Here is a 16,290-nt window from a genome sequence, read left to right as displayed (position 1 = left end):
TTGAAGATAAAAAGTACAGTGACTGCAGGAAATAAAAGGTATGAAAATTAATTAGAAAATAAATTAATCTCCAACAGAATTATTTGAAATACATTTCAGGAAAGTGGAAACTGCTTGGAACTGAATGAATTGCCTTATGGAATGCCACAAGTGTGTAATGGGAAATATGTAATAGGATATTTGGTCAATGATATTGAGAGGCAGCTGTGATCTAATTTTTTAAAGAAGATTTTTGTTGGTAAAATTAGGGTGTATTTCCTTGCGACTACCTTACAAGGCTATCATCATCAGCATTAAGGGAGGTTTTTTAAAAATAAAGTGAGCTTCATTTTATACTTATTATCTAACAGGTAGGTAGGAATCTTCGGTAAAAATTGTGGCATTTCATCATATAGATAATTTGCAATGAAGAATGTCTCTGAGAATTATAACTTGTGTTCAAGACCTTCTTCCATGTTGGTTTTTGCTGAGAGTGACAACTGGAATAAGAGACCTCCACTACAACAGAATTGGGAGATGGGTATTTTAATCATATTTGGTAATCGCCTTCAAAATAGTGGTGGGTTGCTACCGGTACGCCCTGGGAGCCCTGTTCATGGCTGCCAGATTGTGCAATTTGCGCGCGACCGCTTTGGTGCCGTCTTTGCTGGTCCCTTGGGCAGTGCCATCCTTTTTCCCGAATTTTTGGGCCTTTTTTGCTTCCTGCGCATATGCAGAAGCAAAATCGTGAGGGGATGTGCGCATGTGGAGGGGCGACTGAATCAGCAGGATGCGCATGCAGTGCACTGGTATATGGGTAAGTGGAACCCGCCGCTGCTTCAAATCTATATAAAATTCCAGAGGAGAGGAACATTTGAAGATGTAATTCCAGTCTGAGTATGGAGAAGCTTGTTACATTCAACTTAAAGCTATGGACAATTAAAACTCAGATGTCAGTTCTGTTTTGAAGACGCCATATCCTAAGAATATAAATCCATTGCATGAGGGAAACTGCTAGTTACAGCATTGAAAAGTGACAACAGTCCTATTAAAAACCAGTAGTTTTAATAAGATTAGAAGATCAAAATCAATGCAAAGTTGATGCCATAAGACCCAATTTTAATTTCTGGAACATGCTAAGAAAATATGGAACTTATGGAAATAAGAAAGAGGTATTCCCCAAAGAAACATGTTCATAAGATACCTAAGCTTTGATCTTGACTATGCTGAGGTAGGAGAGGATCTTCATCCCAATTTTTTCTGTTGTGAAGCATTTATGTGGCTCAGACAAGTGAATCTAGCAATGGTAGAAAGAAGGAAGCAGGCATGGAAAAGAACTCAAGGTGGAACTTCTACAGCAGGGGTCCCCAAACTTTTTACACAGGGGGCCAGTTCATTGTCCCTCGAACTGTTGTAGGGCCAGACTATAAAAAAAACTATGAACAAATCCCTATGCACACTGCACATACCTTATTTTAAAGTAAAAAACAAAATGGGAACATACTAGTTAGAGGGAGGGAAGAAATCTGAAATGCATATATGTTTATGTTGTATTTTTAATTTTCTTTTGTTAACATCTGATTGGCTATACAAGGTTTTCTTGGTTTATAGAAAAATGTATAAAGAAAGAAGGAAGCACTTTGGCATAATGGTTAATAAGTTAGAAATATAATTGGTGTTGTACTTTTTGAAGGAACATTAAGGAGAGAATTTAATTAAAAGAAAAGTATGTACCTGTGCTCCTGTCACTCACCCGTGGGCTGGATAAATGGCCTGAGCGGGCCGCATGCGGCCCACGGGCCGTAGTTTGGGGACTGCTGCTCTACAGCAACCTGACTTTTTTCCTCCTAGTTTTGTCCTGCTTAGTCTCCAGTGGGGCAGGTTTTTGGGAAGGCTTTGTCAATTTAATAAATAATTCCTCTGTACAAGTATCAATACAATAGAAGCTTCTTGGTATTTCCTATGAAAGAGAGGCTGCAATCAAAGAGCAAAAGGGGTATTTAGACAGTTTCTGGGACACAATAGGTTTTAAGAGGAAGAAATGCTAGAATCTGCCATCTATATGCTCGTTCTCAAGGAAAATTCACAACCGAGACAAATGATTATGCTGAATCGGTCTATTTGGCAATTTTTACAAGAGTTTACTGAATCACCTTTTCCAAGATAGAAAAAGATTGATCTGAAGAGAGAATTTTTCTTCTACAACAATGGCACTTGTGGAATAGGATCTTCAGGACCAAAGATATATACTGGAAAGTCTGTCCATGAGGGGGACAATAACGTTTTGCACATGCTCCTTGCAAGACAAAATAGAAATGGAAATACTAAATGGAAACAGTAAATATTTGGGGTTCAGAGAAAAATCTGGGAGGGAAATTAATTACTGTGGTTCCAAAAATGTAATGTGAGTGTTTAGGGTGATCTGATCTAATCATGTGTGATGCTATGCAGAAAAAATGGCATTCCACCTTGAAATTCTGTATCTCTTGGCTGCTTGGATAGAGTCTGCACAGATGTCTAACCCGTACATATAAATCATACAATGCAATAAAACATCCCATATGGTGGGAAGCTTTCTGTGGCTTAATAGGAACCAATTGGAGGGAGAAGCAGAATGCAACTCTGATATATATATCTCACTATTAGTTGACTCTGAAGCAGATAATAGTTGTTCTCTGAATTTCTCTTCAAATAATTGAGCTGGGCCTTGGCATATTGTTTTGTTTTTTAAAGCCCTTTAGTAAAATAGAGAAACAAGAATAATAATAAAAAAAATTAGCAAGGGAATAACCTTTCTATTAGCCTTTTTGTTTTCCTACCATGGAACTTAATTCCTCGGCTATATAATAAAGCATTCTGATAAACTTTGTAGCTCTCTACTGGAAATTCCTGAACCAAAATTTTCTTACACAATGCCTTTCCATTGATTCTGCTTACTAAGGATTTTAAAAATTTAAAGAGGTCCTCACTCTACAAGAGACTGCATTTCCTATTCAACTGTACTACTGTAGAATCCTTTCTTACATATAAGGAAGTGATACCGGTGATCAATGTGGGGGCCTCCGTGAACTGCAAATAAGGCCCTTGACAAGATGTTATTAAGTTATGGGTTTCTATCTAGCTATGCCCAATTACTGTATTAGACAGTAATGCGGTTTAATTTGTCCCACCTAACAGCATTAATCTATACCAGAATATATTTTTTAAATCTTCCCCTTTGTTTTCTTGAAATTGGGTCACACTTAAGAATCAACAACCAGAATCAATAGTATATTCATTATTAAGAGAAATAATTGAGAATAATGAATGGAATTCTGAGATTGAGGTTTCATTAAAATCAATATTTTGGTTTTAAGAAAAAAACAGCACTTTACTGATACTTTGCAGAAACTAGTTTAACTCACTGAACAGAAGGGAGGGAGGACCAGACTTATAGAAGTATTAGATTATGTCAGCTAAGAATCATTTATGCAAACAATCATCCATGTCATCACAAAACTGTATATCTAATTTGGCAAAGTAGGTAAAACAAAAGGATAAGCATCATTCTGTGGCTAAGTCCATAGTAATACTATTGAACGTAGCCTTCATCTGCATTATCCTTATCCCATCTTACCCAAATTTTAAAATAGAGGATATATTTCACATTCTAAATAGATTTCAGCTTTGAAAATCTTTGAGGAGGACTTGGTTTTTTAAAAACCTCCTTCTCCATATGCTCTTCAAAAAAGCATTATTAGCAAAATAAAAGCAACTTGATAGCAAGAGATCCATTCCTGCTACTATATGTAAAAACCTTTATGTTTTGAAACATTATGAAAACAAGCCACCCCTACATTAACATAGAAATGATAGCAGGAAATATAAAAATGTTATGGCAATTACTTGCACAGTAGGACTCTATATTAATATAGTCATCATCCCACAGTCAGTCTAAAATCTATCAAAAGCTGCTCCCACTAAAGTAGAAAGCCTGAAGTGATCACAGCAGCTCTATCAACCTAAAAGAAAGAAAAAAAATCTTTGGTCCCAAACTTGAAATACACTAATCTATAAGTTTCAAAAAGGTTTTTTGCACAGATATTAAGATTTAAAAGAGGCAGTATTATCTTTATGCCAATTAATAGAATATTATGACTAAACAGAACAGGCACATGAATAAACCAGCAATCTCATTTATTTAGAATATTTATTTAGTTACTTGGAAAGAAATAGTTCCTTTTGAATTTTGAAAAAAAGAGAGCACTTCATATGGTATCTGTGGCTAAAAAATTGAAAGGTCAAGGATACAAGATACTTCTAACCACTAGGACTTAAAATTTATAGTGCTTTCTGTGTATATATTCTATGTGTGGTGTCAACTTGTAGGCACTACACTGCCAGATGAGCTGTAATAAACATGTCTCAAAACAGAATTAGGGTTTTTTAAAGTACTTTGTTTAATTCTCCTTTATCTATGTGTGAGATATATTGTATATTGATTATACTTCAATTTGATCTATAATTATATTAACATCTAAATTTAGTCATTGCATCAAATTAAATGCTTGCATTAAAATGTTTTTTGTGGATGTACATTCATAGAATAGTCATTTATAATAGAAGCATTCAGAGTAGAGAAAAATTATTGTCTGGCTTAGAGATTAGAGAATTACCTTGGTAAAAGATTGTGATTGAATTCCTGGGAAATAAACTGAATTAGTGGGAAGAATAAATAGTGATAAATGTATCCCATAGACTAGATTAAGAGGGAAGGAAAATAAGTTTAAGACTGGATGAAAGCAATGTGTATGTATTTTTCAAAATTTTGTAAACATTTGATCACATTAAAAAAGAAATGTATATAATCTAAAAAGGTATTCAAAATGTTATGATCCTATTGGTTATGGAAGGAAAGATATTCATATACAAAATATAATAAGCTAATAAACCAGCTTTTATGCAAAGTTGTAGTAAAGATTACTAACATTAGTGACTTGAGAGAACCAGGACACTAGGTTTTCACTAGAGGCAACTAGTGCAAAGTAACTTGAATTGAGATATTTTTAGCTTAAAATGCTTTATTTTCAGTTTGAAACAGTTGTTCTGACTCTGAAACAGGCCATTCTGACCTTATCACATTTCCATTTTGAGACTGAAATTCATTTCTAGAATAGCTGAACAGCCCACTTCGAAACAGAAACAACTGTTTCTTATTAAAACATTTTGCAAACCTGCAATTTTTCAGTGAAAAGTAATTATAAAGTCAGGAATTATATATAAAACAAACAAATTTAGTACCAAAAAAATTCTTTTCAATCAAAATCATATAGCTAAAACTGGTGACCAAATAATAATTATTAGGAATTTATAATAGAGCAAGTTTATTTTATGCCTGTTCAATCTACGGTAATAGAAAATTTTATTCTGTGCAAAAAGCCGTTGAAGCTGCTTTTTAAATGACCCTTGTTTAATTATCGTTGCCTAGAACACTCAAATGCAGCAGTGACAGAGAAGAGAGGGAAATAGCAAGGCTGTGTGTATTCCATGATCCACCCAGAAATATCGAAGTTCTAATTTAAGTGCAGATTTTGCTATCCTGAGAATTTTAAACTTTAAAAAGGCATGTTTCTAGATCTTAAGGCTGAGAATGATCTGAATTTCCAATTGTGAGAGGCAGTGTTTCTTAGTCTGCATCTATTCTTTTGCATTTGTTCACCTTCTTTTACTCATAAGCCAATCAACATGAAATATAGAAATATACCTAATTCATAGGACTGAGAGACAGACTTTGGAATTCAGCTTTTCTGAAGTATAAAATCTGCGTTTTTGTGCTAAAATCTGGGTTTTTAGCACAAAATGCACACAATCCTGATAAATTCCCTTATTCTTTTTGATATCAAGATGGATTGAAAAGTTCAAAAAAGGTCATTTTACAAGGAAACACAATAAAAACAATTCCCTAGGTAAAAATATTTTTCCATACTTTCCCCCCATTAGCTACCTACAAGATTACAATGAAAAAGGTGAAACTGAGCTTGTCTTGCTCTGAAGGCCATTGACAGATCAATGTTGCCTTGTAAAAAAGGAAAGCAGAATCTGGCCCACAAAGAATTCCCTAAATAGGGATAACACTAATCACCGAAGTGCACTTGACACCATAGGAGCTACAGTATTTTTTTTCACATGCACACTTTGTAGGACAGTTTGTACATGAAATCAAACAATGAATATAAATATGCAAGCATCTTGTTTTTAAGTATACAAATTAAGGTTTGTTTACATTCTTTACTTTCCAAGTTGCTGATGGAAAAAGTGATCTTTCCAATAGGAAACCAAGGATGCTCATTAATGCAGTAAAATATTCATATACGCCTGTCTCTCTTTCTCTCTCTCTCTCTCTTTCTTTCTTTTTCTTTCTCACACATCCACACTTCTAACATACGTCAGGTTATACAGCTGTGTGATTATGGAAAGCCCTAGATAGGACATACTCCTCTCACTACAAGAGGATGACCGAATTATTAATATTAATTCATTTTTTTCTGTAGGGAATTTCTTCTATTTTCAGTAATTTGTGGGCTGAAATCTGCACAGAATCCATTAGGAGCAGGAGTTTCCAAATAACTTTTCGACTCCACTTGATCAGGATATAGGTATTCTTCAGCAAAGTTTGGGAACATTTCAGCAAAATAATGGAAATCATCTAGAAATGGAAAAAAGACAGTTGCAACAATCATAGCATAATTACTATCATAGGTAGCTGTTTTTTGCTGTACTAAATTAAAAGCATTGTATACAATTGAATGAAAATTTAGTTATGCTTTAGGTCTACTGAAATCAGTGGAAACTAAGTTCATGGTGACAGAACTGATATTAGTAAGTTTTGTCTAATCATGCCTAAGTTATGATTTATTTTCCTTTAAGGAAAATGTTTAAGGTGAGTTGCTAACTTAATAATTGTTTAGTATTATAGTATATTTGAAGCAATACATTGTAGAGTGCATAATTATAACAGGGCCTTGCAGACATCATCATCATCATTCTGCAAGAACCAAAGTTAAAGAACAATACAGCGTTCCCTCGATTTTCGCGGGTTCGAACTTCGCGAATAGCCTATACCACGGTTTGTCAAAAAATATTAATTAAAAAATATTTCGCGGTTTTTCCCCTATACCACGGTTTTTCCCACCCGATGATGTCATATGTCATTGCCAAACTAATATTTTTTGCAAATAAATAACAAAAAAAATAATTATTGTTAATAAATAATTATGTTTATAAATATCAGGATCACTAAGTGTCATATTCAATGGTGAGTACCAGTAATAATGGTGAGTAAATGGTTGTTAAGGGAATGGGAAATGGTAATTTAGGTGTTTAAAGTGTTAAGGGATGGCTTGTGATACTGTCCATAGCCAAAAATGGTATATTTACTTCCGCATCTCTACTTCGCGGAAATTCGACTTTCGCGGGCGGTCTCGGAACACATCCCCCGCGGAAATCGAGGGAACACTGTAGTGTAAAAGAGTGCTTTTGAAACTATTTTTGTTTTCCATGATTTACATTGTTTGTTTCTCAATACTGATCCACAATATCCTCTGATATTGTGATACATAAACAGCATTATCTTTCATCAAAAGCAACTATATCTATTGCTTATGATATTTCAAATGTTCTTTTCTCGGACGGCTACTGCCCATCTCAAGTTATATTATGCACCCTATGATTACATTCTATTTTGATAATTGCATGCTGCAGAAAAATGTGAAAAAATATTAACAAATGCTCAGAAATTATATTTATTCGCTGTTGCTCATTTTTCTAGCAAGAAATCCCAAGATGTTCAGAATTCCTTAGAATGCAATTCAAAATCCTAACTTCTGCATTTCACCCCATCATGTTTAAGGGTAATTTTTAAAATAAGAAGGAAGGTAAAAGAAGTGGTAAAAGAAATTAAAATATTTTAATTAAGAACAGAAAAAAGAAACACTATATACTTTTTCTGTAACAAAGACCAGATTAGGATGGGATTTTTTCTTTTGTATGGATAGTATAGATTTCTGTATATCCCATAGAAGAAACTATTGTCAAAGAAGCATGGATATATGTCAACTGTTCTAGCAGGGACTAGAAGAACTTAAAACTAAGGGAGATATAGAGCAACCTAGAAAATGTGGTAGGACTGACCAGGGGTACTGGTTTTGCAATATTAATTGTAGATAATATTACAGGATTGCCATAAATGATTCTCTCTCAAGAACACATCTTTATTTCATTGATATGGAATGTGGGCAATTAAAAGGAATGGGTAACACTGTCAAGTAGTTGCATTCCATCTTTTAGTGTCAGTCAAAATGTAGTAAGGCTTCAATATGAATTACACCACAGAATGCAGTGCAATATATTTTGTGAGTTATCTATTTATTTACACATATGGCATGGGCATAAATACGCAACCCACAATCTATATAAAAAAACAAGCAACCGCAGTCTCTAAGTGTAATTATTACAAAAGAAGGAATTGCACAGTAGCTTTGAAGTTTGTTCCTTCCCTTTGAGCCTCAATATCTGTTCAGATACCGTTAGAAGGATATACTGTAGATTTAGCTCAAGGTTCAACTGGGGAGATCTTGTTGCTGTCTGAGCTTTATTTTAAATAAATTAGTTTGACTTGTGTGCCACCCCTCTCCATGGACTCAGGGCGGCTCTCAACATATCAACAATATTAATTGTTTGTTTGCAGACCTTTCATTACCTGGTTAGGTATCATCAATATTGTGAATAAATGTGGGTTTTACTGTTGGTCTGTCTTTAGAAGATTACCTTGCCTGCTTTGATGGAGGCATTGTTTCCTCTGTTTGGATAGGTTTTGTTTCCAGATGCCTTTTCTGATTTCCATACACAAAGATACACAAAAATCTATAACAAAATAGACTTACCATATGTAATTTCCCCTTTTTCTTTATCATCTATAGCTTTAAAAAGATTTGACACATTAATGTCTGAAACACCCATGGCGCTCTTCAGGATGGAAGTTAACTCTTGTTCCGTTATACCACCAGTTTCTGATTGATACATCTGTAAAATATGGACACCTATTATTTGATGTTCCAGAAAAGAACCAAATTTATTACTAAGTACGAGACGACGAAATAAAATATTAAATTTAGTACCAGAAAACTATGCAAGTTCCCAAATTTCATTCTCTCAGGAGTTATATGTCCCAGATTTTGGACACAAAAATTAACCAAGTTAGCTCATTTTAAGTACCAATGTTTCAAAAATCATTGTCCTATGAGGCATTGTTTTACCCAGTTAAATATTATAGGAAACAATAATAAATATTATGGGGAAAAGTATTTTAGTAGTACATAGATTAATGAAGCAATCAGGACATTGTGCCTTAGTTACTATGCACAAGGGAAAAAAAGAGGAAACCGCTGCATTGTTAATTGCCTTCAGGACTTATTTATTTATTTATTTATTTGATTTATAAGTCGCCCAACTCCTTATGACTCGATTAAAAAACAGTAGAAAGACAGTTAAAGCCTTTTAGAATAAAATCATTCATTCATGTCTTCTTTGGCAGGAGCTAGATAGTATTGCTCAATGGTCCCAAGCCTGTCGGCAGAGCCAGGTTTTTATGGCTTTCCTGAAGGCTAGGAGAGTGGGGGAGGTATGGATTTCTGGGGGCGGTTGGTTCCAGAGAGCCGGCCCCGCCACAGAGAAGGCCCTCCCACATGACCCTGCCAACAGACATTGTCTGGCTGACAGGACCAGGAGGTGGCCAACTCTGTGGGTCCTGATCGGCTGCTGGGAGGTATGTGGCAGAAGACCTGTTCTGAGGGTGTTAATGTCTTGTTCCCCCCACCCCAAAACTAAAGATGGACGGATGGAACAGTCCTTTGGAGGCAATTCACACAGCACTCCATCTTGCTATAGCTGATTTTGAGCCTGTTAACTCCCATCCAGACCCTTAGAGCCTTCAGGCACTGGCACATCACATCCACTGCTTTACTGAATTAACACGGGGTGGAGGTGTAAAGCTGGGTGTCATCAGCATATTGCTGTAACCTCACCCCATGTCATTGGATGATCTCACACAGTGGGTTTCATGTAGATGTTAAACAGGAAAGGGGAGAGAACCTACTCCTGAGGCACCCCACAAAGGAGGGACTTAGGGGCTGACCTCTGTCCCCCCACCAACACCGACTACGACTGACCAGAAAGGTAGGAGGAGAACCACCGTAACTACGGTGCCTCCCACTCCCAACCCCTGCAGTCATCACAAAAGGATACCATGATCAATGGTATCGAAAGCCGCTGAGAGGTCAAGGAGCATCAAGATAGTGGAATGACTCCTATCTTGGGCTTGCCAGAGATCATCCATCAGCGTGACCAAAGCAGTTTCGGTGCTGTAAGCGGGCCTGAAACCCAACTGAGATGGTTGGAAGATAGGAGGACAGTTAAGTAAACTGCCTCCTTTAACAACCTTTCCCATCTCTGCTCTCCAATGCATTTATTAAACAAAATGCATGTCATTAAGTGAACCATGGGGATAGCTCAGACTGGGGAGACCCTGCGGGGCATAGTATAAGCACAGGTCCACCTGCTTTGCGCCTCTAAAGGCCTCCCCTCACCCCGAGATACTACATGCTGTTTCCTGCCCTTCATTTTACTGAGGAAAATAACATCAAGATAATTATTTTTCACTTAGAAAAAGATGGCTACTTGAGTGATTGTGCCATGTGGCCCAACAATGTCCTCCTTCTCTACTCAAACGTATTCAGCTCTTAAGTCTTCAAAAGTTAAGTGAGCACTAGGTGATGTGGGGTGGGGAGGAGAGTGTGGAATCCATTTGGGTCCCAAAGCAGGCACAGTGCCTATGGGGTGGTGGTGGTGAGGAAGATGGGGGGGGGGCAAATAGTCAGGAGCATGCATTGCTATGTCTCTGTGGTCAGTTGCAAGGATGAACAACTGCAGAGGTGTTCCAGATGTAAGCTCAGGGCTGGGTTGGATTATATTGGGAGGGTGGGGACCTGTCATAACATTAATGGCTAAATCAGGGGTGGGCAATTAATTTTGCCATGGGGCCGTATGAGAAATTGGGATGGTTTTAGAGGGCCGGATTAATATAATTAATATACAGTGATCCCCCGATTATCGCGAGGGTTCCGTTCCAAGACCCCTCGCGATAATCGATATTTCGGGATGTAGTGGTGCGGAAGTAAAAACACCATCTGCGCATGCGCACCCCTTTTTCCATGGCTGCACATGCGCAGATGGTGGAGTTTGTGTGTGGGCGGCGGGGACAACCCGGGGAAGACCCAGGGAAGGTTCCTTCGGCCGCCCAACAGCTGATCTGCTCTGCAGCGCGGCAGCAGCGAGGAGCCGAAGATGGGGTTTCCCCGTTGCCACGGGGAAACCCCATCTTCAGCTCCTCGCTGCTGCCGCGCTGCGGAGCAGATCAGCTGTTGGGCGGCCGAAGGAACCTTCCCTGGGTCTTCCCACCGCCCAGGCAAAGGGGAAACCCCAAGATCGCTTGCCGCTTGCCCGTCACCCGCTTGCCCGGCCGCTCGCTTGCCGCTTGCCCGTTCGCCCGCCCGCCCGGCTGCTCGCTTGCCGCTCGAGAGCAAGAGGGGGAGAGATAGAGAAAGAGAGAGAAGGAAAGAAAGAGATGAGAGGGAGGAAGAGAGTGTGAGAGAGGAAGAAGCAAGATAGAGAAAGAGAGAGAGAAAGAAAGATGAGAAAGGAAGGGAGTGACGTCATCGGGTGGAAAAATCGCGATATAGCCTTTCGCAATGATCGGGATCGCGAAACTCGGGGGATCACTGTACTGTATATTATTGGATAGAACTGAGTTAATTATATTATAATTATAAATTATAATTATACATTATGTTATGTTATATTTATATAATTATTCGTTATAATTATATTATAAATTATAAATAAATTGCCCACCCCTTCCTTCCTTCCTTCACAGACAGCGGGTGGGCCGCATCCGGCCCCCGGGCCGCACTTTGCCCAGGTCTGGGCTAAATGATCAATTGTAAGTTAAGGACTATCAGTTTTTAAGTCATTACAACTACCGTATTTTTCGCTCTATAAGACGCACCTGCTGATAAGACGCACCTAGATTTTAGAGGAGGAAAATAGAAAAAAAATATTTTGAGCCAAAAAGGGGAGAGGAAGAGAGGAAGGAGTGAAAGAAGGGAGTGAGGGAGGAAAGAAGGGAGGAAGGAAAAGGAAAGCAAGAAATGGAGGGAGGAAAGGAAGGAAGGAAGGAAAGAAAGAAAGAAAGGGGGAAGGGACAGGAACAGAGGAAGGAAGCAAGGAAACTTATGAAAGGGGAGAGTAAGAGAGGAAGGACTGAAGGGAGGGAGGGAGGGAAGAAGGTAGGAAGGAGAAAGAAAAGAAGAAATAGAGGAAGGGAAGGTAAAAGAGAGAAAGAAAAAGAGCAAGAAAGAAAGCAAGAAAGAGAGAAAGAAAGAAAATGAAAGAGAAATAAAAATAGAGAGGGGGAATGAAAGAAATGGAAGGAGGGAAGGAAGGAGAGAAAGCAAGAGAAAGAAAGAAAGCAAGAGAAAGAAAAAAGAATGAAAGAGCAAGAGAGCAAGAGAGAAAAAGAAAGAAAGAGAGAAAGAAAGAAAGAAAGAAAGAAAGGCAACTTCAAAGAAAGGCTCACTGAGCATCTCTCACTCTCTCTCCCTTTCTATCCCTCTTTCTTTCTTTCTCTTCCTTTCTCTCTCTCCTCTTCCTTTATTTCCTCTCTCTCCCTCCCTCTCTCTTTCTCTCCCCCCTCTCTCCCCCTTTCCCTCTCTTTCTCTCTCTCCCTCTCTTGCTATCTCTCCCCCCTCTCCCTCTCTCTTTCTCTCCCCCCTCTCCCTCTCTCTTTCTCTCTCTCCCTCTCTTGCTATCTCTCCCCCCTCTCCCACTCTCTTTCTCCCTCCCCCTCTCTTTCTCTCTCTCCCCCTCTCTCTTTCTCTCTCTCTCCCCCTCTTTCTCTCTCTTCTTCTCACTTTCTCTCTCTTGTTTTCTTTCTGTCTCTTTCTGTCCCGGGCTCTCAGCAAGGGGGTTGCAGGAGAGGCGGGGCCGGTGAAGGTGATATTCAATGTCGGGGGCGCTCGGGCGGTTGCGCGCGCTCCCTATCTCCCTGCTAGCCCACTCGGAATACTGTATTCAAAATAAGAAAAACCTTCGCCGGTAAAGGCTTTTCTTATTTTGAATATTCCGAGTGGGCTAGCAGGGAGATAGGGAGCGCGCGCAACCGCCCGTGCGCCCCCGACATCGAAGACCTCCGCTGAGAAAAACCTTTGCCGGCATTTCCTCTCGGCGTCAAGGAGGCGCAGCGGCGGGCGGAGAGAGGGAAGGGGGGGGAAGCGGCATCCCTCCTGGCCTTGGCGGGCCGCCCGACCCTCCCCACCTCCTGCAAATGCGGCGGGTGGTGAGCGAGGAGCCGGTTCTGGCGGGCGCGGGGCTTGGCTGGCTGGCTGACGGGGGGAGCGCCGCTGGTGGTGCGGAGGGAGACCCTCCTCCGGGAGGGAGGGGGCCAGGCAGCAGCTAGCCAGCCAGCCGGCGGGATGGCGCTTCCGAGTTCGCAGCCTCCCCCCCCACTCCCTGCCTGCATCTTCGCTCCATAAGACGGGGCTGATTTTTCTTCCTACTTTGGGAGGAAAAAAACTGCGTCTTATGGAGCGAAAAATATGGTATATTTCTTATAACAAAATATTAAGAGGAAGTAAGGATGTCAGAGGAAATTCATGTAAGAGCAGATGAACCTTCGATTCATGTAAAAAAATATGAACTTCTCAACATTTTTGAAATGGTTCACAGTTGAAAGTATAAATGACCTAATAAATGCTGTTTTTGAGTTTCTTGTCTTTTTATTTCACATCTACTCTGTAAGTGTAGACTCTTTGAAGTTCAAATGGCAGCCATGATCAAGAGGACTGTTGCCTAGATTCCTATTTTATGGCATGTTTGCCTTTTTCTGAATTGCTTATAGTCACTTCTCATTCGGATTACTGCAATGTGTTTTATGTGGCCAGAAAACCACTCAGAAAAAATAACTAATTCACAATATAGTTCTATGACACCATGTGACATCTCTTCTAAGGAAACTGCTTGATTTCTGAGGTAATCAAATTCATACGTGAACATCTACCAAGAGAGAAGTGTTAGCCTGCCAGATAAACAAAGAGCAAGAGAATGTAAAAAAGCAGGGAGATGCCAAAATACACTTCTCAAAATCTAAAAATTAAATACAGTATTATTTGGACTATTAGATGCATGGGAATATAAGACACACCCAAATTTTTGGGGAGGAAAGCAAGAAAAAAATCTGGCTCTGCCTACCAGCATCCATTAGAATTCATCTAGTTAGCGTCCTTGCAGCAAACAGCAAACGGCCTGGTCAGCGCCTTATTGCAGCCCGATTCAGCAGGAACAGCTGATTGGTGAGTGGATAGGCCTCCTGGAATAACCCCAATCAGTTGTTCCAGGCTGCAGGGATTGCCACAGACCATCACTGCCTCTGTGCCTCATGTTTTCGGGCAGTTCCAGGTGGCGGGGATCCTCATTTCCACTCAGATTTTGATAACGATCAGCAGACATCTTTTTATCCATTTAAAACAAACCCTTTCACCCTACATGCATTTAAATGGAGTGGTTGGGGTGAGGGATGATTTTCATGGGGGGAGACTTGGCCCAAAGGCTCCACTCCCAGCATTTCAGTCCTCCTGGACACTGCTATCTCATAAACATGCTGCCGGGCTTCCCAGCAAAGAGGAAAGAGAAGGTGAGTCTGTGGAGGAGGAGGGCACATGGGAGGAAAGAGAGGAACGCATTTTCAGGAAGCAGCGCTGGCCGCACGCCCCATTTTTGGAATTTTTCTGCCGCCTGAAAATGCTTCCCTCCCCAATTCCAAAAAGAGGGCATGCGGCCAGCACAGCAGCCTGAAAATGCTTTTCTCTCTGATTCCAAAAATGGGTCATGAGGCCAACGCTGCCACTCGAAAATACTTTTCTCCCTAGTTCCCCTATGCACATTGCAGAGCCGCATGCCTTCCTCCTCCTCCTTCTCCTCTTCCTCCGCACACTCACCTTCTCTTCCCTCCTGGCCATAACCATCTCCCGGGCCAGGAGCAGAAGCTGACCCCTCTCTGTCTGGGCTACCTGGAGAAGGGGTAGGCAGAGCGGCAAGCCACCTTGCCTTACACCTCCTGTGCAGTGCCTGCTTTGCCAACCGAGTCCCAACGTCCGCACTTCCCAGGACCACTTCAGCAATCAGGCTCCAACCAAGACAGCAAAGGCACAGGGGGCTTGCTGGGAAGCTAGACAGCGTGTTTATATGTCATGGCAGCGTCCAGGACGACTGAAATCCTGCGTTTCTATTGGGCTTTGCAGTGAGAAAGCTAGGCTTTCAACGCCTAGGGCTATAAGTAGGAAGAAAGGGGCATCTTGGGAGTGGCGTGCCAACTCTCCCATGAAAACCATCCCCCACTCACTCCAGTTAAATGCACGTAGGGTCATAGGGTTTGTTTTAAATGGATAAAAAGATCTGTGCTATTCATTATAAAAATCTGAGTGAAAGTGAGGATCCCCACCACCTGGAACCACCCAAAAATGTGACGCACAGCGGCTGACAATGTCCGAAGGGTGGGGGCCAGTGGGTGGGCCGGGCTATCTTTGGATTATAAAATGCACCCAAATTTTCACCCTCTTTCAAAGAGAACGGAGAGTGTGTCTTATTATCTGAAAAATATGGTAGACACCAGAAGCTCAGGAGAGAGAAAAGGCAATTCAGAGATGTAAGGCAGTGGAGATTTTACAAGCCAATATCCTAGTTAATGGGGTTGCAAAGTACTGGAATCACAGATATTCAAACAGGAGCTTCAGAACAAAAATGAGCTATGGAAATGAAAAAAAGAGCTGGATCCATGGCTAAGGTATAAAATGGTAGCTACAGATACAATATGAATGAAGGAACAACATTACTGAGGGAAGGGAGCCAATCAGACATATAAAGATACTGAAGCAACTGAACAGTTATTCAAATTAGCATTTGTAGACTGAAGAAACTTGTTTATGGGTTACGCCTGACATAGTTTAGTGATCAATATGGATAACAGAATACTGAACACATGGCCATGAAGGATGGAAACGAAGAGAGTCTATGTATGAAGGGGATAGGATTTGTGTGAATTCTATGGATCCTAAACATAGTGTTGATATTGGATGGATATCAACTTCTGGAAACTTCTCACTAGGAAATGGTAGCACTATGCTTATTCAAACAATAATTGTGAAGTTGATTGGGGAACATTTA

The 16,290-nt window shown here is 40.1% G+C and overlaps 1 protein-coding gene across 1 annotated transcript in view; it reads right to left on the bottom strand.

Annotated features, from left to right (window-relative positions):
- Positions 1–5,021: 5,021 nt before the first annotated feature.
- The window catches only part of LPCAT1 (lysophosphatidylcholine acyltransferase 1), a 55,904-nt gene continuing 44,635 nt past the window's right edge, over positions 5,022–16,290 (bottom strand). The window contains exons 13-14 of the mRNA XM_070747043.1: positions 8,901–9,039; positions 5,022–6,664 (exon numbers count right to left, since the gene is read on the bottom strand). Coding sequence (XP_070603144.1) covers positions 6,489–6,664; positions 8,901–9,039 — 315 coding nt within the window. The 3' untranslated portion in view covers positions 5,022–6,488. The remainder of the gene's footprint in view (positions 6,665–8,900; positions 9,040–16,290) is intronic.

This window comes from Erythrolamprus reginae, chromosome 3 (genome assembly GCF_031021105.1).
Source record: "Erythrolamprus reginae isolate rEryReg1 chromosome 3, rEryReg1.hap1, whole genome shotgun sequence".
NCBI lineage: Eukaryota > Metazoa > Chordata > Lepidosauria > Squamata > Dipsadidae > Erythrolamprus > Erythrolamprus reginae.
This window is presented reverse-complemented; position numbering and strand designations above follow the sequence as displayed.